The sequence below is a fragment of the Mobula hypostoma genome, chromosome 5 (genome assembly GCF_963921235.1).
Source record: "Mobula hypostoma chromosome 5, sMobHyp1.1, whole genome shotgun sequence".
Taxonomy (NCBI): Eukaryota; Metazoa; Chordata; class Chondrichthyes; order Myliobatiformes; family Myliobatidae; genus Mobula; species Mobula hypostoma.
In genome coordinates, this window is record NC_086101.1 from 12,109,592 (window position 1) to 12,134,969 (window position 25,378).

Below are 25,378 nucleotides of genomic sequence, written 5' to 3' on the forward strand. Positions count from 1 at the left end.
AGAATGTTTGATGGATTAGGCCTGTACTTGCTGGAGTTTAGAAGAATGAGGGGGGAATAAAAACTGAATATTGAAAGGCATACATAGAGTGGACATGGAGAGGATGTTTCAAATTGTGGGAGAGTCTAGGACCAGAGGGCACAGCCTCAGAACATCCCTTTAGAGGGTGGTGAATCTGTGGAATTCATTACCACAGACAGCTGTGGACTCCAAGCCATTGGGTATATTTAAAGCTGAGGTAGATAAGTTCTCGATTAGTGAGAGCGTTAAAGGCCACGGGGTGAAGACAGGTGAATGGAGTTGAGAGGAAAAATAAATCGACTATGATCAAATGGTGAGCAGACTCAATAAGCTGAAAGGCCTGATTTTGCTCTGCTCTCTCTTGGTCTTAAAATTGAGCTTTGGTAATCATCAGAACAGCAAACTGGATTAAAATAGATATGATTTATTGTTTAAAAAATATTACTCACAATATAAATATAAACTTCAGTTTTTGATGAAAACATTAGGAATTAGGGCCAACCTGTCAGATATAGTACAAAAGCAGAAAGCTGGTTAGTGAAACCTTGTGATTAAACCATTATATGGGGTATAACAAAACCAGCTGTCAGAGAGTTTAAACTTCCACAACATTACGTCCGTGGTTGATAAGGGGGTTACAACTTGGCTTGTGATCGCTCCCCTCTGCTGTGTCAGGAAAGGCATGTATCCCAGTGCGTAACCTTTTCGTTTAAGCAGATGGGAACTTGGTTTACCGTTTTGGATTTTGCAGCTTCAGATTCACTGGACTAGGAATGAAACCTCTCAGCGTTTATGTGGAGAGGCACGCACCATGAGCTGCAGAGCATCTGACTGTGCACCAAACTAGTGTGATGAAGATCTACTTCAGAGAGCTGCGGAAGCAGAAATGAGCTGCAGCTCGTATTCTCCCACATGCATCACCAACTGATCTTATCTGCGGAAGCCTGTGATCACCCAGGAGCATTAATCAGCTGGCAATCTTCAAGGAAAAGTTGGCTTGAAACTTCCTTCCTTCCTACTGAGTTTCTTCCTCCTCCTCCTCTGTTATCTCTCTCTCCTCTTCATCCATAGTCACTGCTGCGCTCAATACTTGCAGTTCCTTGAGAACCTCTGCAAGGGAATCTGGAATCGGGGGAAAAAGAACTATTATAATAGCCTTTCCTAACTCGAAGGCATTAAAGTGATCTATGATGACTAACAGCCGCATCTTTAAAGAGGTAGTAGCATTGTCCAATACTGTGAGTAAACTCCTACAAATGTCAGTGCGATGATCATCTGATTGTATTTCTCAATGATGTCACTCAAGACAGGCCAAGTAGCACAGTGAGTTAAAGCTGCCTCCTCAAAGTGCCAGAGACCTGGGTTCAATCCTGACCTCCAGTGCTATCTGTGTGGAGTTTTCACGTCTTCTGTGTGACTGTGGGTTGCCTCCATTTTGTCCCACGTCCCAAAGAAGTGGAGGCTGGTAGGGTACCTGGCCAGCGTAGATTACCCCCAGTGTGTGGGTAAATGGTAGGACACGGAGAAGGGGAATCGATGGGTATGTGGGAAGATTAAATTAGGATTGATGGATGGTTAATGGTGTGTCCTTCCAGTAAGATGGTGACACGCTCAGATGCAGTGGGGTCAACCACAGATGTCATTGTCTTTTTTATGATCGCAGACCCTGCTGGACATTAAAAACTTAAAAGTACTGCAGGCCTACACATTCATCGAGTTGCTCATCAGCAGAGAAACTGACGGAGCTGGACGGTGCGGACCATGATACTGCCTGTGTCACTGCATGAAGGAGGTGTGTAGGTTAGTAGAGAGTGAATCGTCTTAGTCACTTGTGATCACAAGACCCTGTTGGTGGTGGGGACTACTGAAAGTCCAGTTCATTGGTTTGTTGGAAAACGGCAGGGCCAGGCAGCGGGGGAGATGAGTGGCCTCAGTCGTGGCATGGACTAGGCCTCAAGCCGCGGTGCTGCCTGTTTGCAGCCGCCCAGTGGCAGGTGACGGAGTTGCAGGCAGTGTGGTGCGGCCTCCATGCTCGAGTCGGTGCTGCCCCCCCAGTGTTCGCTTGGCAGAAGACAAGCTGTACTGTGTTCCACTGCACACTGCTGCAACATTCATGGACTCGGGCACTTGGACTATTTTGTTCTGTGACTGCATTTTACTGCTGTCTTATACTTGCCACCTTTTAGGTGTTTGCTACCTTGTATGTGCTACATGTGTCTTATGTTGGCACCTTGGCCCCTGAGGAACACTGTTTCATTGGGCTTTATTCATGGGTCTTCCTGTATGGTTGAATGACAATTTCATTGAAAACTTGAACATGAACTTTGGGTACACAGGACTTCCTGCTCTCCCTCAGTAGGACCTTCCTCTGCCCTCCCTCCCCACCCCCCAGAAGGTGGACACGAGCTTCATTCAACATCCCTTCCAAAAGCCTTAGCTGCTTCCCTGCTCAGTGGAATGGAGGAAGGGATAAACAGGTGAGAGTGAGGGATAAGGATGAGAACATAGAACGGGACAGCACAGGAACAGGCTCTTTGGCCCACAGTGTGCCAAACTAACTCAATTAGGAATCAAGTGGCCAACTAAAATGATCTCTTCTGCCTACATAATGTCCATATCCTTCTATTTCCCTCATATTCACGCTCTTATCTAAACATCTCTGAAAAGTCAATGTTTCTGCCTCTACCGCCATCCCAGGCAGCACGTTCCATGCACCCACCACTCTCTGTGTGAAAAAACCTGCCCCTCACATCTTCTTTTGAAGTTACCACCTCTCACTTTAAATGCATGCCCTCTGGTGGGAACCGCGGGGGACAGTGGATGAAAAGCCGATGATATCGGAAGAGTTGATGTTATAAGGTGGCATCATTAGATGAAGTGCAATGGGGAGAGGGAGAGCAAGAGAGGTGAGCGAAGTCTGGGGATCAGATGGTTCAAGGCTCGAAGGCCACAGCTTCTGGATCGGCACGTCCAGTGGTCTGCGATTCTGGGCAAGGGCTCGAAGGTTGCAGGCCTGAAGTCTGAGTCTGAGAGTCTGGGGCTGAGGTCTGGAGGTCACAAGTCTGGAAGCAGCTTGTCCTGATCTTGGCGGCTTAGCTATGTGTGTGAGTGGGAAAGGGGCTTGCTTTGCTGTTGCTGGTGTTGCCTGTGTTACTCTGGTGACTGTAGTGAGCACGTGGTGTTGGCACCAGAACTCTGGCAACACTTGCGGGCTCCCTCCGGAACATCATTAGGTTTCTGTTGGCCATTAACACAAGTGACGCATTTGACTGTATGTTTCGATGTAATCCAGGTGAGAGTTTTCTGTTTTAATTTGCAGTGCCGAGCTTGGTGATAGTTGCAGATACTTAAGGGACTCTTTGACAAGCACAGGGACGGGAGAAAAATGGAGGCATGGAGAAGGGGTAAATTGATTTTGGAGTCGGTTAAAAGGTTGGCACAACACTGGGCTGAAGGGTTTGTACAATGCTGTACTGTTTTACAATGTTTTACATTCTGACATCCCCCTATACTTTCCACCCATCACCTTGTTGTATTAGCCATTCCCATCCCGCAAAAAAGGTTCTGGCTGTTTCTGCTACACCTCTATCAAGCCACCTCTCACCTTCCTTCGCAAAGTGACTGGTTCCAGCGCCCTTCTGCTTCAGTCATCACGACGGGAAACTGCAACTGCTCACACGTACCTTTCGAGGGGTCAGTGCCTCTAGGCCTCGAGGCTGGCGACTGGGCTGGGGCCCTGGTTGGCTTCGACTGGTCAGAGAGGGCAGTAGACATGTGGACAGCCACAGCTCGGCTCTTCCTGAACTGACTGAGTAGCCCTTCCTGTCTCAGTGTCGCCTGCCGTTTTAAAAAAAATAAATTTCACTAGTCACATTTTTGAAAAAATGTTATTTTGAGACACAGCACGGTGACAGGCCTTCCAGTCCAAGGGGTTCCCAGTTCTAATTGTAGCTCAGTGACGTGAACCCCCCGCATCCCCCTCCCACCCCCACGGATACTGCTGAGCAGATCCCCAGCTCTGTTCTCCCCACCCCCGCCCCCCCCTCCGAACCTGCCTGCACAACAGACAACTCTCACCTCCTGTCCCCCACCAGGGCGGTGCTTACCACCAGGAGGTTCTTGTCCCGTTGCAGCTCCCTCAGCTGCTCACTCAGCTTCTGGGCCTCCCGCTGGAGTTGCTCTTCCTGTAGCTTCGCGCAGGTCTCCAGCCGCTCCTTGTCTCGCGCCGCCTGGCGGTCCGTTTGGCGCAGGGCCACCACTGTGTTTGCGAGAGACCGAGAAAACGCCTAAACAGCTGCTAACGTAACAAGCTGCCACCCTTGCCCATTTGAGGGGATTTGTTAGGTCACCGTATTTCCACAGTTGTATTGTGGAGAGCATTCTGATTGCTTCACCGTTTGGTATGGAAGGGTGCACTGCACGGGGTTGGAAAAAGCTGCAGAGGGTCGTAAACTCAGCCAGCTCCATTATGAGAGCTCTCTTCACCATCAAAGACATTTTCAAAAGGTGATGCCTCAGAAAGGCAGCGTCCATCATTAAAGACCCTCATCACTCAGGACATCCCCTCTTCTCATTACTACCATCTGGGAGAAGGTTCAGGAGCTTGAAGGCACACACTTAATGTTTTAGAAATAGCTTCTTCCACTCTACCATCAGATTCCATGAACCCATGAGGACTACCTCAGTAATTTGCTATGTGTTCGCACTGAGGCTCAGACGGTGAAGTCTGACCCTCCATTGAACCCAGTCACCCCCCACTTGAGCAAGACTGCTGGACCAACAACTACCCTGACTGACAGAAGAGCAACCCATTCACAGCCACCCGGTTAGAGGGACTGTCGGATTAGACTTAGGGGGACAAAGGAGTTTAGCTGGAGAACTCTTGGGACCCAGGACTTAACCCACTGAATCAGGGATGCTTCTCAAAGTTCATTTATTATCAAAGTATGTATACTTTATACAACCTTAGGTTCGTCCCCTTGCAGGCAGCCACAAAACAGGAAAACCTAATAGCACTCTTTAAGAAAAGAAACCTGTCAAACACCCAAAGTGCAAAAAACAACATTCATAACTGAAGCCCACCGACATGAAGCCAGCCGTCACTGTAGCTGATTCAGAAGTGCGGTAGTTGCAGACAACTGCCTCAGTTCACTGCAGAGCAAGCAAACCTCATGGAGCAGCGGGCTGTACAGGCCCGTCTCTTGTCTCCAGCCTGACACGCTGACCTTCCCAATCTGTACAGGCCCGTCTCCTGTCTCCAGCCCCGACACCCCGACCTTCCCAATCTGTACAGGCCCGTCTCCTGTCTCCAGCCCCGACACCCCGACCTTCCCAATCTGTACAGGCTCGTCTCCTGTCTCCAGCCCCGACACCCCGACCTTCCCAATCTGTACAGGCCCGTCTCCTGTCTCCAGCCCCGACACCCCGACCTTCCCAATCTGTACAGGCTCGTCTCCTGTCTCCAGCCCCGACACCCCGACCTTCCCAATCTGTACAGGCCCGTCTCCTGTCTCCAGCCCCGACACCCCGACCTTCCCAATCTGTACAGGCCCGTCTCTTATCTCCAGCCCAACACCCTGATCTTTGCAATCTGGCCTGGTGTTTAAATTGTCCAAACCTTGGGTTGCTCCTCACTCTGGGGCCTGAGCCCCGCTGCCCCGATTCAGTCCGTACCTGACCTTTTTAATTCGGCTTGGTGTTTAAATTGATCAAGCCTTGGATCTTCCTTTGCTCTTGGGCCCGGGATCCACCTCGACTCTGCCTCACCTCCACTTGCCTTGCCTCGGTTCTGCTGCATCAAATTGTCTCCAAGTGCACTCCAGCAATGGCCAAACATTGGCTCATTCCCTGCTCTCTGACCCGGACACCGCTGCCGCAATTCAGCCCGTATATGCCACTCTGCAACCGTTCTGCACCTTCCAGACTTCAGCTCCCACCGCAAAAATGCTAAGTTCAAAAGCTCAATTCCGACAGGGAAATTACAGGCACCGACATAGTGTGCCCACAACTTACCAAGCCTAACTAAATGACTTTGGAATGTGGGAGGAAATCCACGTCCTTACAGACAGCGGTGGGAATTAAACCTTCTAAAACATTGCACTATGCTACCACGCTGTCCAAAATGTCAGCACTTCCTTTCCTCCCACAGCAGACTGTGTGTTGTTCCAGAAGATGGACACTGTGATGATGGGTGGGGGACCCTTTCTGCCCTTGTCTCACCCCCCTCCCAGCCTGCCCCACTTACCTGCCTTGGTATGCTCCCTGCGCGCCTCGTTGAGTCGCTTCTCCATTTCGGACAGCTGCTCGGCTGCACGCCTCTCCACCTCCGCCATCTTCTCACGCAGGGCTGCAGGGACAACGCAGGCTGGTGAGCCTATCGCAGCCACTACTGGCTTGTTACTATCACACAGGATTCGGACTGCAAGTCCGTAAGACACAGAAGCAGAATTTGGCTGGTCAGCCCATTCTAATCACCCCATTACAGGAAGGATGTGCAGACGAGGTTCATCACGATGATGCCTGGATAAGTTACAAGGAGAGGCTGGACAAAATTGGATTGTTTTCTCTGAATTGCTGAAAAAATTCGAGAGGCATAGACAGTGCAGACAGGATCCTTCTTCCCCCCAGAGTAGAAACGTCAGATACTGCAGCATATTAAATTAAGCTGAGGGAATATTTAAAGGAGAGGTCTATTTTACATAGAGAATGGTGGGTGCCTGGATAGTGATAGAAGCAAAATATGACAGTGGTGTTTAGGAGGCTTTTATATAGGTTGCATGAATATGTGGAGAAGGGAGAGATACAGATGGTGTTTAGGTTTTAACTTAGTTTAGCACAGATATTGTGGGCTAAAGGACCTGTCCCTGTGCTGTACCATTTTGGGCCATTCCATACAACACTGTGCAGCAGTCTCAGACACATATATAGCTCGACTGTCTAAGCCTGTTGCATAGTACTGTCGTGATTTTTATGTACTGAACTGTACTTAGGCCACAAAAAAACAAATTTCATTACATATGTGAGTGATGATAACCATTATTCTGATATGGGTCTCTACTGTGGACTGAGATTGGGAAGGGGACAGGGAGAGGAGAATCATGGTTGGGAAAAGGGGAGGGAACAGGGAGGGAGTGGGAAGCACCAGAGAAACGTTCGGTTATGGTCAATAAACCACTTGTTTGGAATCCAACGACCTTGTCTGGTGTCTCAGGGATGGGTGTGTCTTCACCCAAGCCACTCCCCACCCTGGCATTCCTTCTCTGCCAACCGTCCCATACCCCTCCACAGCAGACTGTGTGTCTCCACCTGCAACGTTCTCCACATCCTTTGCTCCCGTCAGGTTTACAAACTCGCTCTCTGCTCCACGTTGACAAATACAGTACTGTGCAAATGTTTTAGGCACCCTAGCTCTATATATGTACCCAAGACTTTTGTACTGTAAACCACCTCCTCCTCCAGTGTTATTCAGGGTGGGCTATCAACACTAGCCTGGTGGATGAATGGGCCTGGATCATAAGAACGAACTGAAATGGACGGACGAAGTATGTTCTCCACTGCAGCTTCCCATCTTGGCTGTGGATTCTCTTTGCACCGCGCTCCAGCCTCACCTTCTTCGTAGTGCGCCTGCTGCCGGCACAGGTCTGCCTTTAGATCCTCCGCGGCCTCCCAGGCCTCCTTCAGCTCCTGCTGGGCCTCGCTCAGCTGCTCGGTCAGCCTCTGCTGCTGTCGGGTCTCCTGCGCCAAGGCTTCCTCCAGCTGCCCCTTCGCCGCCAGGTGCTCCTTCAAGTCCACCTCAACTAAAATTAGAACAGGAAGAGGGGGAAATGGAGAAGGTCTCTCCAAAGAGGTTTCAGATAAGAAGTGTGGCTTTAAATGCCAGTTTAGCATGGTTCCATCAAAACCCAACACCTCTCCAGGAGAAATTACAATCACTGTCAAATTTTGCTGGTGTTTATTGAAGCACCTATCCAGATGCATCACTCTTTGTACGGCAACTGTTCTATCTGTGACTGCAAGAAACTGCAGAGATTTGTGGACACATTCCACAGTCCACCATCCTTTCCTAACAGATTCCTTCATCTTCAGTACTTTACCTCTTCAACCTATCCCCTCCCAGCTTCTCACTCTCACCTCCCCCCTCAGCTGGTTTCCCCTATCACCTGCCCACTTGTACTCCTTCCTCTCTCCCCACCTTCTAACTCCGGCGTCTGCCCCTGCCTTTCCAGGCCTGATGAAGGAACATTGGCTGTTTATTCCTCACCATTGATGCTGCCTGACTCATTCAGTTCCTCCATCATCTTGTGTGTGTTCCTCAAGATTTTCAGCATCTACAGACCAGGTGTGGGTCTGGTGCAAACCGATGGGGTGGCTCCCAGAGGGGAGAGTGCCACAGCATACTCACACTTCAGCCGCGCCTCTGTAACCTTCCTCTCAATCAGCTGCGAGTTCCGCCTCAGTTCAGCTGCCAGCTGGTCCCGCTCCCCGTTCAGCATTTCCAGCTCCTTCTCCAGATCCTCATAGGGGCGTCTGTGCGGGGAGAACAGGAAAACGTATTGAGGGCTGTGACAGGTCCGCCAACCTTGCCAGGTTCTAGTGCAGGGCTGGCAAACCTATGGCATGTGTGCCCAAGATGGCATGCACAAAAATTTTGTTGGCATGAGGCATGCAGTGCCACCCCTCAATTCTTTAAATCCCACCCATTATGGAAAGAAGCACAATGATCATCTTTCCTGCCAAATGAAGCAGACAGTGATTTTTTACGGCCCGAGAGCAGTGAGATGTTTTCATGTGAAGTATCTCACACCGGCATGGTGCCAGCTGGACAGTTGCAAGAACACGTGACACTGGATGAAACACCTCACAGACCTGGGGTCCAGGGTACCTCACAGACCTGGGGTCCACGGTACCTCACAGTCCTGGGGTCCACGGTATTGGCATAGCAAACCGTTACAATAACAATACTATTTACAAATGATGTTATTCTTCAATTGTCTATTGTATTTTGATGCTGTCCTCTGGTCCTGGATCCTCCACTATTGGAAACATCCTCTCCATGTCCATTCTATCCAGGCCTTTCAATATCCGATAGGCTTCACAGAGATCCTCCCTTCATCCAAACTCTAGCCATCAAACATGCCCCATATTATATGTAAACCCTTTTATTCCTGGAATCATTCTTGAAATCCTCCTCTGGGCCCTCTCCAATGCCAACACATCCTTTCTTAGATATTGGGTCCAAAACTGCTCACAATACTGTGTGGTCTGACTAATGTCTTATAAAGCTTCAATGTTAAATTCTTACTCTTGTAGTCTGGTCCTCTGGAAATGAATCGATTTTCCTTCTGTGTACTACCTCAGTGGGCTGCGTAATGACTTGATCTGCATGAACAAGTTAACTGTCCACTGTAAATTGTCCCTAGTGTGTAGTTGAATGGTCAAGGAATGGTGGGGGAGTTTATGGGAATGTGGGAAGAATAAAATGGGATTAATATCGGATTAGACTAAACGAGTGATTGATGGCTGAATCGTCAGTTTCCTTGTTGTAAAAGCAAGGACGTAATATTGAGACTTTATAAAGCACAGGTGAGGTCTCACTTGGAGTATTGTGAACAGTTTTGGGCCCCTTATCTAAGAAAGGATGTGCTAACATTGGAGACGGTTCAAAGGAGATTCACAAAAATGATTCCACGATTGAATAGCTTGTTGTATGAAGAGCGTTTGATGACTCTGGGCCTGTACTCACTGGGTTGAGAAGTATGAGGGGTGACCTCATTGAAATCTATTGAATGTTGAAAGGCCTCCATAGAGTGGATATGGAGAGGATGTTTCCTATGGTGGGGTAGTCCAAGACCAGAAGACACAGCCTCCGAATAGAGGGGTGTCCGTCCTTTTAGAACGGAGATGAGGAGGCATTCTTTAGCCAGAGAGTGGTGAGTCTGTGGAATCTGTTGCCACAGGCAGCTATGGAGGCCAAGTCCAGGTATATACATGGCAGAGATTGATAGATTCTTGATTGGTCACGGAATGAAGGAATATGGGGGAAGGCAGGAAATTGGGCCTGAGAGGGAAAATGGATCAGCCATTATGAACTGGCAGAGCAGACTCGATGGGTCAAGTAGCCTAATTCTGCTCCAATATCTTAAGGTCTGTCCCTCCCTCTGTAGGTTGTCCCCACTGTAAGGGGTGGCAAGAGTTTGGGGTGATGAGCCTGACCTGCACGTGAAGAGCAGAATGGGATTCGTGCAGATGGGTGCTTGAGGTTCAGCAAGTCCACAGTGGGCTGAGGACTCCACGAGAAGGCAGTGCCATCTCACCTCCTCTTCATCTGACAGGGTACCAACCTGCCCACATCTCTGCCTGTCTCCCTGTCTCTCTCCTGTAGCTGAAGTCGAGCGAGTGCCTCCTTCCGGGCGCACAACCCTGGTCAGAGCAAAGCAGGATTGTCACAAGCGGTGCCACAGTGCCAAAAGCCTCCACCCTCACTCCGGCACAGACGCCACTGCTTCCCCTCTGTAGCCCACCCTCTCAGCCCCAGGAACTCCTGTTCCCTGCTGTGAGTTTGGGTGTCTAACAAAGAGCTGCAGAGAGCTGAGCAGCACAGGCAAGACCATCCACCAGCCCTCTCCAAGCCTTGTGACGGTCACAGCGGGCTGGTGGCAGGTGAGGTAAGAGGAGGTTAAAAGTTCAAAGTGAATCTATCATACCCTACCTTGAGATTCACCTGCTTACAGGCATTTACAGGGAAACTGAAATACAATAGTTTACAAAAATCTATATATGAAGAAAGACTGACAAATAATAATACTGAGAATAAAACTAGAACCAGAGGTGATAGTGAAAGATGAAATACTGAAGGGGAACCGAAGGGGGATCTTCTTCACTCAGAGGGTGGTGACAGTGGAGGTGGTGGTTACAGGTTTGATTGCAGCTTTTAAGACAAGTTTGGATCAGTATATGGATGGGAGGGGTATAGGAGGTTATAGTCCGGGTACAGGTTGATGGGACTAGGCAGAGTAACAGTTTGGCATGGACTAGATGGGCCAAATGGCCTGTTTCAGAGTCATTGTGCTCTATGATTCTAGCATAAGTTGTAAAAACAGTCCTTGAAAGTGAGTCTGTAGGTCACAGAATCAGTTCAGAGTAGTGATAAGAAGTTACCCATGCTGTTAATCCATCAATGTGCAAAAAAAAAAGGACAATATGTGCAAATAACATATTAAATAAATAATACTGAGAACACAAGATGTAGAGTCCTTGAAAGAGTCAGTAGATTGTGGAATCAGTTGAGAATTGTGGTGAGTGAAATTATCCATGCTGATTCAGGAGATTGATGTTTGTAGGGTATTAAACGTTCCTGAATGTGTTGGTGGGGGACTTGAGGATCCTGTACCTCTTCCCGATAGTAGTAGCAAGAAGAGAGCACAGCCTGGATGGGGGGGGGGGGGGTCCGAGATGATGGATGCTGCTTTCTCCTGGCAGCGTGGATGCTGCTTTCTCCTGGCAGCGCTCCTTGTAAACGTACGCAATGGTTAGCTCGCGTCTGCCCTCTTGTGCGCCCAGACATGCCCTCACAAAAATCTTGGAGGTTGACGCTGGTGTCCTCGGCAAGCTAGTCACCCGGCAATCCTGCCCGCACTTCCTGAGAAAGCCCTACGGGAATCTGAGAGGATCCGGTGGATTTTGCTCACCGTGAATGGTGTCAATCCGCTTGTTGGCGAAGGTCACCCTCTGGCTCAGGTTCACCAGCTGACACAAGGCTGTCTTCAGCTCCGCCTCCTGCTCCAGGAACCTCTGGTAGAAACTAAAGAACAGGGGGGTGGTGAGGGTAAAAAGTGAGTTAATGCTGCAAGTTTATTTGTGGAAACTGAGGCCATTCCAAACGCTGCTGCCTGTTTCTTATCCTGCAGCAAATCACCCTCATGTTCACTGTCTCTCAGTTCAAAGTAAATTTGTTATCTAAGTACAAATACTGTATGTTGGTATATACAACCCTGACATTCATTTCCCTCTGGGCATACTCAATAAAAATATAGAATAATAAACATGGAAGACCACTCAACTTAGGTGTTCTTCCAGAGTGCAGAAGACAACAAACTGTGCAAGTACAAAGAGAAAGAAATAATGATAAATAAATAAGCAATACATATTGAGTAGTTGGATTCTGGTCTCTCCATATCGTAATCTCTTCTACCCATCTTAGCAACCTTATCAACTTCCGCGGAACAGACTGAACTGAAGGATCTTGAGGTCCACGTCCATCGATCTCTCAAATTTACCGCACAAGTTGATACAGTTGTTAAGAAGGTGCATATTGTGTTGGTCTTCAGTAGTCAGGAATTGAGTTCAAGAGCTGCGACATATTGTTGCAGTTCTATAAAACCCCGGTTAAGGGTCCACGTCCATTGATCTTTCAAAGTTGCAGGACAAGTGAAAAGAGTTCCCAGCGATGCCCAGACTGAATTCTTGCAGCACTTGGTGCGGATGAATGAGAATTGGATAAGGTACATTCGGGCGCCCTCTGCTGGGATGTAATATTCGTGCAGGGAAGTAAGCAGTGAGTTAGAAGTGCCATCCTACTGTTCGACTGCCAATCAATCAGAATTAAAACCAGGTTTATTATCACTTACATACCGTACTGTGCAGGGAGAGGAGAAGGTGGGGGAAGCAAAAGTCAGGCCCTCCAGCATGGAAACAGGCTCTTAAGCCAACTTGTCCATGTCACATGAAGCCCCATTTACTCTCAGTTGGCCCGTATCCTTATAACTCTTTCAATATATGTTGTTATTGTGCCTGCTTCAAATATTTCCTCTGGCAGCTCATTCCATACAAGCACCACACCCTGGGCAGAGATGTTCCCTCCGGACTCTTTTAACTCTTTTCCCTCTCAACTTAAACCTAAGTCCTCTTTTTTTGTTACTTTTCCCTGGAGAAAAAAAGATTGCATGCATTCACACTATCTATGCTCCTGATGATTTTATACCCCCTCAGTGTCTTACACTCCAAGGAATAAAGACCATAAGATATAGGAGCAGAATTAGGCCATTTGGCCCATTGAGTCTTCTCTGTCATCTCATCATGGCTGATCCAATTTTCCGCTCAGCCCCAATCTCCTGCCTTCTCTCCATACCCCTTCATGCCCTGATCAATCAAAAATCTATCAACCTCTGCCTTAAGTATACATAAAGACGGATTCCACAGAATCACTAGTAGTAGGCAGCAGTTGATCCCAGGGGATCATGGGTTTGCTCCTCTGGTGGACTGTGTCCTCTCCAGGGTGCAAGCCTGGGCAGGAAGATTTGAAGAACTGGCTGTCTCCCATTTGAAGAACTAGTAGGTTCCCCCTCTCCACGTCACTGATGTAGACCAAGGGAAGGGCAAGCGATGATACAGCTTGGCACCAGTGTCGTCGCAGAGGTTGCCAGAGTGAAGTTGTAAACAACATCAAACTGCCTTAGGGACCCCAACTCCGGATTTCTTCCTTGGGGTTTTACTCCTGAAGCCGTTCCCATGGGTGGGTATGGCCGCAAGGCAGCAGAGGTTTAAAATGAGAGTCTTCCTTCTCTACAGAATGACTACACTCTGGCTAGAGAAATTCCTCGTCACCTCTGTTCTAAAAAGATGCCCCTCTTTTCTGAGGCTCTGTTCTCTGGTCTTTGACTCTCCCACTGTAGGGATCATCCTCTCCACATCCCCTCTATCAAGTCCTTTCACCATTCCACAGCTTTCAATGAAGTCATCCCTCATTCTTCTGAATTCTAGGTAGTACAAACCCAGAGCCATCAAATGGTCTTCATATGACAACCTTTCAATTCTGGAATCATTTTCATGAACCTCCTTTGAACCCTCTCCAGTTTCAGCACATCCTTTCTAAGATTAGGGGCCCAAACCTGGTCCCAATACTCTTAATGAGGCCTCACCAGTGCTTTATAAAGTTTCAACATTATATCCTTGCTTTTATATTCTAGTCCTCTTGAAATGAAAGCTACATTAAATTTGTCTTCCTCACCCCACATTCAACCTGCAAATTAACCTTTAGGGAATCCTGCACAAGGACTCCCAAGCAACACACACAAAATGCTGTAGGGTCTTGGCCCGAAAATGTTGACTATACTCTTTTCCATAAATGTTGCCTGGCCTGCTGAGTTCCTCCAACACTTTGTGTGTGTTACTTGGATTTCCAGCATTTGCAGATTTTCTCTTGTTTGTGCCAGGATTCCCAAGTCGCTTTGCACCTCAGTTTTTTGTATTTTCTCTCCATTTAGAAAATAGTCAACTCTTTCATTTCTTCCACCACTTCCTGACACTGTATTCCATCTGTCATTTCTTTGCCCATTCTCCTAATCTAAGTCCTTCTGTAGCGCCTCTACTTCCTCAAAACTACCTGCCCCTCCACCTATCTTCATATCGTCTGCAAACATTGCAACAAAGCCATCAATTCCATCATCAAATCATCGACATATAATGTAAAAATAATCGGTCCCAACACAGACCACTGTGGAACACCACTAGCCACTGGCAGCCAGCCAGAAAAGGTTCCCTTTATTCCTACTCTTTGCTTCCTGCCAATCAGCCAATGCTTTGTCCATGCTAGAATCTTTACTGTAATAATTTGGGCTCGTAGCTTGTTGAACAGCCTCATGCATAGCACCTTGTCTAAGATCTTCTGAAAATTCAAGTACACAACATCAACCAATTCTCCCTTGTCTATGCTGCTTGATATTTCTTCAAAGAATTCCAACAGATTTGCCAGGCAAGATTTTCCCTTGAGGAAACCATGCTGAGTGCAATCTATTTTAACATGTGCTTCCAGGTACCCTGAGAACTCATCCTTAATAATCGATTTCAACATCTTCTGAACCACTGACTGGCCTATAGTTTCTCTTCTTCTACTTCTCTCCCTTCTTGAACAGTGGAGTGATGTTCGCAATTTTCCAGTCTTCCTGAACCATGTCAGCATCTAGTGATTCTTGAAAGATCATTACTAATGCCTCCACGATCTCTTCAGCCACCTCTTTCAGAACCCTGGAGTGTACACCTTCTCGTCCAGGTGACTTATCTACCTTCAGCCCTTTCAATTTCCCCAAGAACCTTCAGTCTAGTTATAGTAACTTCACACACTTCATGACCCCTATCAACTAGAACTTCCACCACAATGCTGTTGTCTTCCACAGTGAAGACTATGCAAAATACTTATTTAGTTCATCTGCCATTTCCTTGTCCCCCATTACTACCTCTCCAGTATCGTTATCCAGTGGTCCAAATTCCACTCTTGTCTCTCTTTTACACCTTATGTATCTGAAGAAACTTTTGGCATCCTCTTTAATATTACTGGCTAGCTTACTTATGTATTCCATCTTTACCTTCATAATGACTTCTTAGTTGCCTCGTGTTGGTTTTTAAAATCTTCTCAATCCTCTAACATCCCTCTATTTTTTGCTCTATTATGTGCCCTCTCTTTGGCTTTTATGCTGGCTTTGACTTCTGTTGTTAGCCACGGTTGTGTCATCTTTCCTTCAGAATACTTCTTCCTCTTTGGGATGTATGTATGCTGTGCCTTCTGAATTGGCTCCAGAAATTCCAGCCATTGCTGCTCTGCCATCACCCCTGCCAGTGTTCTTTTCCAGTCAATTCTGGCCAACTCCTCTCTCATGCCTCTGTAATTCCCTCTACTCCACTGTAATACTGATACATCTGACTTTAGCTTCTCCTTCTCAAATTTCAGGGTGAATTCTATCATATTATAGATATGATAGAATTATATATAACATATATAATAGGTATACATTATAACATATCATATTATGATCACTTGCCCCAAGAGTTCTTTTACTTTAAGCTCTCTAATCAATTCTAATTTATTGCACAACTCCCAGTCCAGAATAGCTGATCCTCTAGTGGGCCTAACTTTGAGCTGCTCTAAAAAAAAATCTTGTAGGCAATCTGGAACAGCGGTCCCCAACCACCGGGCCGCGAGGAAACAATATGAATCAGCTGTACCTTTTTTCATTCCCTGTCACGCACTGTTGAACTTGAACATAGGGTTGCCAACTGTCCCGTATTTGCTGGGACATCCCGTATATTGGGCTATATTTGTCCCATACGGGACCACCCTTGTCCCGTATTTCCCCCACTAAGGTAGAGCATTCCTATGAAACCTTTCGTGCTGAAGTGGTGTAAAGTGAAGAAGCAATTACCATTAATTCATATGGGAAAAATTTTTGAGCGTTCCCAGACCCAAAAAATAACCTAACAAATCATACCAAGTAATACATAAAACCGAAAATAACACTAACATATAGTAAAGCCAGGAATGATTAGATAAATACACAGCTTATATAAAGTAGAAATAATGTATGTATAGTCGGGAAGATGAAGGCAAAACTGATTTGTGGGGGGCAAAAAAATCGGCACGTATGCGCATGCACACACAGGTGGCCGTGCAAGGCTTCATGGTCATGGTAGTCTTTCCTGGGGTAAAGTGTCCCGGGATTTGACTGCTACTTTTGTCCCTTATTTGGGAGTGAGAAAGTTGGCAACCCTAACTGTAAAGACATGTTGAGGTGAGCTTAACCCTACTTGAACACCACCCCCGCGCACCTGCCCCCCCAGTCGACCGGTCCGCAAGAATATTGTCAATATTAAACCGGTCCGCGGTGCAAAAAAGTTTGGGGACCCCTGCTCTAGAAACTCCCCTCCTGTGATCCAGCACCAACCTGATTTTCCTTGCATATTGAAGTCTCTCATGATGATTGTAACCTTGCCCTTTTGGCACGCATTTTCTATTTCCCATTGTAATTTATAGGCCACATTCTTATGAAACACCCTGGTTTCCTTGGCTGCGTAAGCCTAGGGAAAACACTCTCAAGTTCCGCCAAACTCATGAGATTGAGATGGCTCGTCCCACCCCAAACCCCAGTTTGTGTTGATGCTGAGTAATTTGTTACAAATTAGTGCCACAAAATAACAGACACTGCACTGTATACAATTAAAGAAATTATATTTATGAATCTTAACTAAAGGGTTGGTTAAGAATAAGTCCCTTCCTCTCCAAATTTCCGATGTCCAGACTGGCCGCTGGTCAAAGCTCTTTTTTTTTTTTTGCAAGTCCTAGCCTTCCCAACTTTTCCCTGTAACTCAAGCCCATGAGCCCTGGCAACATCCTCATAAATCTTCTTTGCACTCCTTTCAACTTCATGAGGTTTTCCCTACAATAGGGTGACCAAACCTATACAGTACACAATACTCCAAGTGCAGCCTCACCAACATCTTCTACAACATAACGTCCAATTCCTGAACTCAGTGCCCTGACTGATGATGGCCTGTGTGCTAAAACCCTCCCTATGTACCTGTGCTGTCACTCTCAGGGAACTATGGACTTGTACCTCTAGGTCCTGTTCTACAACACTCCCCAAGGTCCTGCTATTCAATGTTAAAGCCCTCTCCTGGCTGGTTTGACTTGCCAAAGTGCAACACCTCACACTTATTCGAATGGCATTTGCCAGATGTGCTGGCAGTGCACATATTAAACCCTGCAAACAGCAAAACGTTAGCTTATCAATCTAACAGGATGCTGCTCAATCTAATCTAATCTGTCACACCACCTACCTGCTCATTTGCTCTTGGATGTGGTGTAGGGCATCGTCAGCTCGGTTTGCCATCTCCTGAAACCGAACCACACTATTCTGAGCATCAGCCAGCTCATCTCTGAGGGACTGCAAGGGAAAACAGATGAAAACCTACCTTAGGGAGTCATTGAGTAATTCAGCATGGATATAGGCCCGTCGGCCCAACTCACCCATGCCAGCCAAGGATGATTACGCCGAGGGTGTTGGTACAGCTGTGAATGTTGTCTACATGGATTTTGGGAAGATGTTTGACAAGGTGCCTTGTGGCAGGCTCATTCAGAAGATTAAGATGCATGGGATCCATGGTGAATTGGCCTTTTGGATTCAGAATTGGCTTGCCTATCGAAGACACAAGGTAGTGGTTGAAGGGACTCATTCTAGCTGGAGATCTGCAATTAGTTGTGTATTGGGAATGTGTAAAGAGATCTGTGCTGGGACTTCCGCTGCTTATCACGTATATGAGTGACCTAGGTGGGTGGATTAGTCACTTTGCAGATGATATGAAGATTGGTGGTGTTGGGATAGTGTAGACAACAGGCAAAGAATACAGTGGGACATAGATCAGTCAGAGATATGGGCTGAGGTACGGCATATGGAGTTTAACCTGACCAAATGCGAACAGTAGGTCAAATGTAGAGACAGCACACTTCTAAAGGCAGGACCCTTAACAGTATTGATTAGCAGATGGATCTTGGGTCTAAATTCATAGCTCCCTGAAAGTGACTACACAGGTTGATAGGGTGGTTAACAAAATGTATGGCATGCTTGTCGAGGCACCGAGTTCAAAAGTCAAGAAGTTATGTTGCAGCTTTATAAAACTCCAGTTCGGCCGCATCTGGAGTACTGCATGCAGTTCTATTATAGAAAGGATATTGAGGCTTTGTAGAGGATGCAGAAGAGGTATACCAGGATGCTGCCTGGATTAGACATTAGACAGCATGCATTATAACAAAATGTTGGACAAACTTGGGTTGTTTTCTCTGGAGAAGCAGAGGCTGAGGGGAGATCTGAGAGATTAATAAGATTGTGAAAGACTAGAGTAGGCAAACAGCATCTTTTTCCAAGGAGCATGCAGTTAAGGTAAGAGTGAGTAATTTCAAAGGAGGCCCGAGGGCAAGTTTTTGTTTTTTAGCACAGGTGCCTGGAATGTGCTCTCTGGGATGGTGGTAGAGGCAGACACATCGGGGACTTTTAAGAGACATTCAGACAGGCACATGAATGTGAGGAAAATGGAAGACATGGACATTGTGCAGGCAGAGGGGATTAGTTTAGTTGGCCACATCAAAGTTGCTGGTGAACGCAGCAGGCCAGGCAGCATCTCTAGGAAGAGGTACAGTTGACGTTTCGGGCCGAGACCCTTTGTCGAAGAAGGAAGTCTGAGAATCGGAGCGGGAGTGCAAGGAAGCCATTTTTGAATTTTTCATGCTTTTTTCCGTCGGCGTTCAGAGAGGCGGGACTGCGCAGGCGTGTGACGTTGGGCAGTGAAGCGCAGATTTAAAAGGAACAGAGCCTCATACAGCAGGCAGCGTAGTTTGCGGGCGGCGGAGTGAGCCGGAAGCAGAGTGAAGGCTTAAGGGCTTCGGCTCAACGGGCTTAGGCGGAAACGGGCGAGGCGAGGAAGGTTTGAAATTCATGGTTTGTTGTTATTTGAGGAGAGGGGCAGTATGAGTGTGAGTGCAGTTTGTTGTTCTCGGTGCCGGATGTGGGAGGCCCTGGAGTCTCCAAGCCTCCCAGACGTCCACATCTGCGCCAGGTGCACCGAGATGCAGCTCCTAAGGGACCGCGTTAGGGAACTGGAGCTGCAGCTCGATGACCTTCGTCTGGTCAGGGAGAGTGAGGAGTTGATAGAGAGGAGTTACAGGCAGGTGGTCACACCGGGGCCATGGGAGGCAGACAGGTGGGTCATGGTTAGGAGGGGGAAGGGGAAGAGTTAGGTAATAGAGAGTACCCCGGTGGCTGTTCCCCTTGACAATAGGTACTCCTGTTTGAGTACTGTTGCGGGGGACAGCTTACCTGGGGGAAGTGACAGTGGCCGTGCCTCTGGCACAGAGTCTGGCCCTGTAGCTCAGAAGGGTAGGGAGAGGAAGAGGAGGGCAGTTGTAATAGGGGACTCGATAGTAAGGGGGTCAGACAGGCGATTCTGTGGACGCATTCCAGAGACCCGGATGGCAGTTTGCCTCCCTGGTGCCAGGGTCTGGGATATTTCTGATCGTGACCAAGATATCCTGAAGCGGGAGGGTGAGGAGCCAGAGGTCGTGGTACCTATAGGTACCAATGACATGGGTAGGAAAAGGGAAGAGGTCCTGAAAGGAGAATATAGGGAGTTAGAAAGGGAGTTGAGAAAAAGGACCGCAAAGGTAGTAATCTCGGGATTACTGCCTGTGCCACGCGACCATGAGAGTAGGAATGCAATGAGGTGGAGGATAAATGCGTGGCTGGGGGATTGGAGCAGGGGGCAGAGATTCAAGTTTTTGGATCATTGGGACCTCTTTTGGCGCAGGCGTGACCTGTACAAAAAGGACGGGTTACACTTGAATCCTAGGGGTACCAATATCCTGGCGGGGAGATTTGCGAGGGCTACTGAGGTGACTTTAAACTAGAATGGTTGGGGGTGGGAATAAAATTAAAGAGACTAGGAGAGAGGAGGTTAGTTTACAACAGGGGGATGGGAACCAGTGCAGAGGGACAGAGGGGTGTAAAATGAGTGTAGAAGCAAAAAGTAGTAAGGTGAAAAGTAAAAGTGGCAGGCTGGCAAATCCAGGGCAAAAATCAAAAAGGGCCACTTTTCAACATAATTGTATAAGGGCTAAGAGTGTTGTAAAAGCGAGCCTGAAGGGTTTGTGTGTCAATGCAAGGAGCATTCGTAACAAGGTGGATGAATTAAAAGTGCAGATTGTTATTAATGAATATGATATAGTTGGGATCACAGAGACATGGCTCCAGGGTGACCAAGGATGAGAGCTCAACATTCAGGGATATTCAATATTCAGGAGGGATAGACATGAAAGAAAAGGAGGTGGGGTAGCATTGCTGGTTAGAGAGGAGATTAACGCAATAGAAAGGAAGGACATTAGCCGGGAGGATGTGGAATCGATATGGGTAGAGCTGCATAACACTAAGGGGCAGAAAACGCTGGTGGGAGTTGTGTACAGGCCACCTAACAGTAGTAGTGAGGTTGGGGATGGTATTAAACAGGAAATTATAAATGTGTGCAATAAAGGAACAGCAGTTATAATGGGTGACTTCCATCTACATATAGATTGGGTGAACCAAATTGGTAAGGGTGCTGAGGAAGAGGATTTCTTGGAATGTATGCAGGATGGTTTTTTGAACCAACATGTCGAGGAACCAACGAGAGAGCAGGCTATTCTAGACTGGGCACTGAGCAATGAGGAAGGGTTAATTAGCAATCTAGTCGTGAGAGGCCCTTTGGGTAAGAGTGACCATAATATGGTGGAGTTCTTCATTTAAGATGGAGAGTGACATAGTTAATTCAGAAACAAAGGTTCTGAACTTAAGGAAGGGTAACTTTGAAGGTATGAGACGTGAATTAGCTAAGATAGACTGGCAAATGACACGTAAAGGGTTGACAGTGGATATGCAATGGCAAGCATTTAAAGATCGCATGGATGAAATACAACAATTGTTCATCCCAGTTTGGCAAAAGAATAAATCAAGGAAGGTAGTGCACCCGTGGCTGACAAGGGAAATTAGGGATAGTATCAATTCCAAAGAAGAAGCATACAAATTAGCCAGAGAAAGTGGCTCACCTGAGGACAGGGAGAAATTCAGAGTTCAGCAGAGGAGGACAAAGGGCTTAATAAAGAAGGGGAAAAAAGATTATGACAGAAAACTGGCAGGGAACATAAAAACTGACTGTAAAAGCTTTTATAGATATGTGAAAAGAAAAAGATTGGTCAAGACAAATGTAGGTCCCTTACGGTCAGAAACAGGTGAATTGATTATGGGGAGCAAGGACATGGCAGACCAATTGAATAATTACTTTGGTTCTGTCTTCACTAAGGAGGACATAAATAATCTTCAGGAAATAGTAGGGGACAGAGGGTCCAGTGAGATGGAGGAACTGAGGGAAATACATGTTAGTAGGGAAGTGTTGTTAGGTAAATTGAAGGGATTAAAGGCAGATAAATCCCCAGGGCAGATGGTCTGCATCTCAGAGTGCTTAAGGAAGTAGCCCAAGAAATAGTGGATGCATTAGAGATAATTTTTCAAAACTCTTTAGATTCTGGATTAGTTCCTGAGGATTGGAGGGTGGCTAATGTAACCCCACTTTTTAAAAAAGGAGGGAGAGAGAAACTGGGGAATTATAGACCGGTTAGCCTGACATCGGTGGTGGGGAAAATGCTAGAGTCAGTTATCAAAGATGTGATCACAGCACATTTGGAAAGCGTTGAAATCATCAGACAAAGTCAGCATGGATTTGTGAAAGGAAAATCATGTCTGACGAATCTCATAGAATTTTTTGAGGATGTAACTAGTAGGGTGGATGGGAAGAACCAGTGGATGTGGTATATTTGGATTTTCAAAAGGCTTTTGACAAGGTCCCACACATGAGATTAGTGTGCAAACTTAAAGCACACGGTATTGGGGGTAAGGTATTGATGTGGATAGAGAATTGGTTAGCAGACAGGAAGCAAAGAGTGGGAATAAATGAGACCTTTTCAGAATGGCAGGCAGTGACTAGTGGGGTACCGCAAGGCTCAGTGCTGGGACCCCAGTTGTTTACAATATATATTAATGACTTGGATGAGGGAATTAAATGCAGCATCTCCAAGTTTGCGGATGACACGAAGCTGGGCGGCAGTGTTAGCTGTGAGGAGGATGCTAAGAGGATGCAGGGTGACTTGGATAGGTTTGGTGAGTAGGCAAATTCATGGCAGATGCAATTTAATGTGAATAAATGTGAGGTTATCCACTTTGGTGGCAAAAACAGGAAAACAGATTATTATCTGAATGGTGGCCGATTAGGAAAAGGGGAGGTGCAACGAGACCTGGGTGTTATTATACACCAGTCATTGAAAGTGGGCATGCAGGTACAGCAGGCGGTGAAAAAGGCGAATGGTATGCTGGCATTTATAGCGAGAGGATTCGAGTACAGGAGCAGGGAGGTACTACTGCAGTTGTACAAGGCCTTGGTGAGACCACACCTGGAGTATTGTGTGCAGTTTTGGTCCCCTAATCTGAGGAAAGACATCTTTGCCATAGAGGGAGTACAAAGAAGGTTCACCAGATTGATTCCTGGGATGGCAGGACTTTCATATGAAGAAAGACTGGATGAACTGGGCTTGTACTCGTTGGAATTTAGATGATTGAGGGGGGATCTGATTGAAACGTATAAGATCCTAAAGGGATTGGACAGGCTGGATGCAGGAAGATTGTTCCCGATGTTGGGGAAGTCCAGAACGAGGGGTCACAGTTTGAGGATAGAGGGGAAGCCTTTTAGGACCGAGATTAGGAAAAACTTCTTCACACAGAGAGTGGTGAATCGGTGGAATTCTCTGCCACAGGAAACAGTTGAGGCCAGTTCATTGGCTATATTTAAGAGGGAGTTAGATATGGCCCTTGTGGCTAAAGGGATCAGGGGGTATGGAGGGAAGGCTGGTACAGGGTTCGGAGTTGGATGATCAGCCATGATCGTACTGAATGGCAGTGCAGGCTCGAAGGGCCGAATGGCCTACTCCTGCACCTATTTTCTATGTTTCTATGTCAGGACTGAAACGTCAACTGTACCTCTTCCTACAGATGCTGCCTGGCCTGCTGTGTTCACCAGCAACTTTGATGTGTGTTGCTTGAATTTCCAGCATCTGCAGAATTCCTCGTGTTATAGTTTAGTTGGCCATTTGATTACTAATTTAATTTGGCACATTGTGAGCCAAAGGGCCTGATTCTGTGCTGTACTGTTCAAAGTTCTGAGCTGGTCCCATTTGTCCATGTTAGACCCATATTCCTCTAAACTCTTCCTATCCATATGTCTTATAAGTGTAGTTATTGTGCCTTCCTCGAGGTGCCTGTTTTATCCTGGATAGTATGGAATTTCTTGCTTTGTTGGAATTGCCCTGAGCCAGGCAGGTAGTGCTCCTGACTTGTGCCTTACAGATAGTGGAAAGGCTTTGGTGGGGTGGGGGGTTAGCAGATGAGCCATTTGTCACAGCAGCAAGTCATGCAGAGGGAGAGGGGAGGGAACAGGAGGAAGAGAGATACAGAGGAAGAGAAAGAGAGAGAGATAAAATGTTGGTAGATGGTTAAACCCTCAGTTAATGATTAGATTCAAAGCAAAATGTTCCAGCTAAAAGCATCCTGATGAAATATTTTCTCAGGTACCCTCTGAAATATTTACTTTGATATTGTTGTGTTCTCTGTAAAGTACACACGTGCTCACGCTCTCCTCTGATGGTCACTCACCTGGTTTTTCACTCGCTCCATGCCCACCTCTGCAGTCCTGTCCTGTAAGCTGTGGACCAGCACGGCATGTTCTTGACCTTTCGTGGCAAGCTCCTCCTCCAGGTGTGCAACCTGCGTTGGTACAAGAATTTCAGCTGCACAAGCTTCATAATGAATGACCTGCTGAGCTAATGGCATCAGGAAGCATACAGGAGGGAGATTGAAAATCTGGCTGAATGGTGCCACAACAACAACAACCTCTCACTCAACGTCAGCAAGACCAAAGAACGGATTAATGGCTACAGGAGGAAGAAACCGGAGATCCACGAGCCAGTTCTTATTAGAGGATTGAAGGTGGAGTGGTTCGGTAACTTTAAATTCCTTGGTGCTATCAAGTCAGAGGATCTGTCCTGGGACCAGCACGTATGTGTCAACACAGAGACAGCACAGCAGTACCTCTACTTCCTTAGACACCTGTGCAGTTTTGGCATGTCACATAAAACTTTTATAGATACACAGTGGAAACTATCCAAACTGGTTGCATTGCGGTCTGGCATGGAAACACCAATACCCAGGAATGAAAAAGTCTACAAAAAGTGGTGAACACAGCTCAGTCCATCACAGGCAAAGCCCTCCCCATCAGGGAGCACGGCCACAGGAAAGCAGCATCTATCATCAAGGACCCCCACCATCCAGGCTATGCTCTCTTCTCATTGCTGCATCAGGAAAAAGGTATAGGAGCCTCAGATCTCACACCACCATGTTCAGGAACGGTATTACCCATCAACCATCAGGATCTTGAACCGGTGTAGATAACTTCACTCACCTCAACTCTGAACTGATTCCACAACCTATGGACTCACTTAGTACCACTCTACAACTCATGTTCTCAATATTATTTATTCACTGATTGATTGATAGGTCAACTGATTGATTGCACATTGGCTGCTTGTCACCCTTTGTGTGTAGTTTTTCACCGATTCTATTGCATTTCCCTGTTGTCTGAATGCCTGCAAGAAAGTGAATCTCAGGGTAATATGGTGACAGACAGAGGCAGTATGTAGTGAGATACTACACATTGCATCTGTTCGCAGTACAGAGCAAAAGTGGAGCGGCTGGTGGATTGGTGTGAGAAGAACAACCTAAGCCTGAACGTAGAGAAGACAAAGGAAATCATTGTGGACATCAGAAAGGTGCAGACAAACGATCTCCCTCGGTGAATACATGGCTCCTCCTTAGACGGTTAAGTGCACCAAGTTCCTGGGAGTTCACATCATGGATGACCTCACCTGGTCCCTTAATATCATCTCTCTGAACGAGAAGGCAGAGCA

General features: G+C 47.0%; 1 protein-coding gene across 3 annotated transcripts in view; it reads right to left on the minus strand.

Annotated features, from left to right (window-relative positions):
- Positions 1-470: 470 nt before the first annotated feature.
- Positions 471-25,378, minus strand: part of cchcr1 (coiled-coil alpha-helical rod protein 1) — a 60,891-nt gene continuing 35,983 nt past the window's right edge. Inside the window, exons 8-17 of one of the 3 annotated variants that reach the window (XM_063047403.1) lie at positions 24,069-24,179; positions 17,626-17,732; positions 11,709-11,821; positions 10,362-10,440; positions 8,423-8,547; positions 7,629-7,817; positions 6,266-6,367; positions 4,128-4,279; positions 3,626-3,858; positions 471-1,143 (exon numbers count right to left, since the gene is read on the minus strand). In XM_063047403.1, coding sequence (XP_062903473.1) covers positions 1,083-1,143; positions 3,626-3,858; positions 4,128-4,279; positions 6,266-6,367; positions 7,629-7,817; positions 8,423-8,547; positions 10,362-10,440; positions 11,709-11,821; positions 17,626-17,732; positions 24,069-24,179 — 1,272 coding nt within the window. In that variant the 3' untranslated portion in view covers positions 471-1,082. Of the gene's footprint in view, positions 1,144-3,625; positions 3,859-4,098; positions 4,280-6,265; positions 6,368-7,628; positions 7,818-8,422; positions 8,548-10,361; positions 10,441-11,708; positions 11,822-17,625; positions 17,733-24,068; positions 24,180-25,378 lie in introns of those variants that run through there. The other 2 variants (XM_063047404.1, XM_063047405.1) reach the window with 2 other exon arrangements.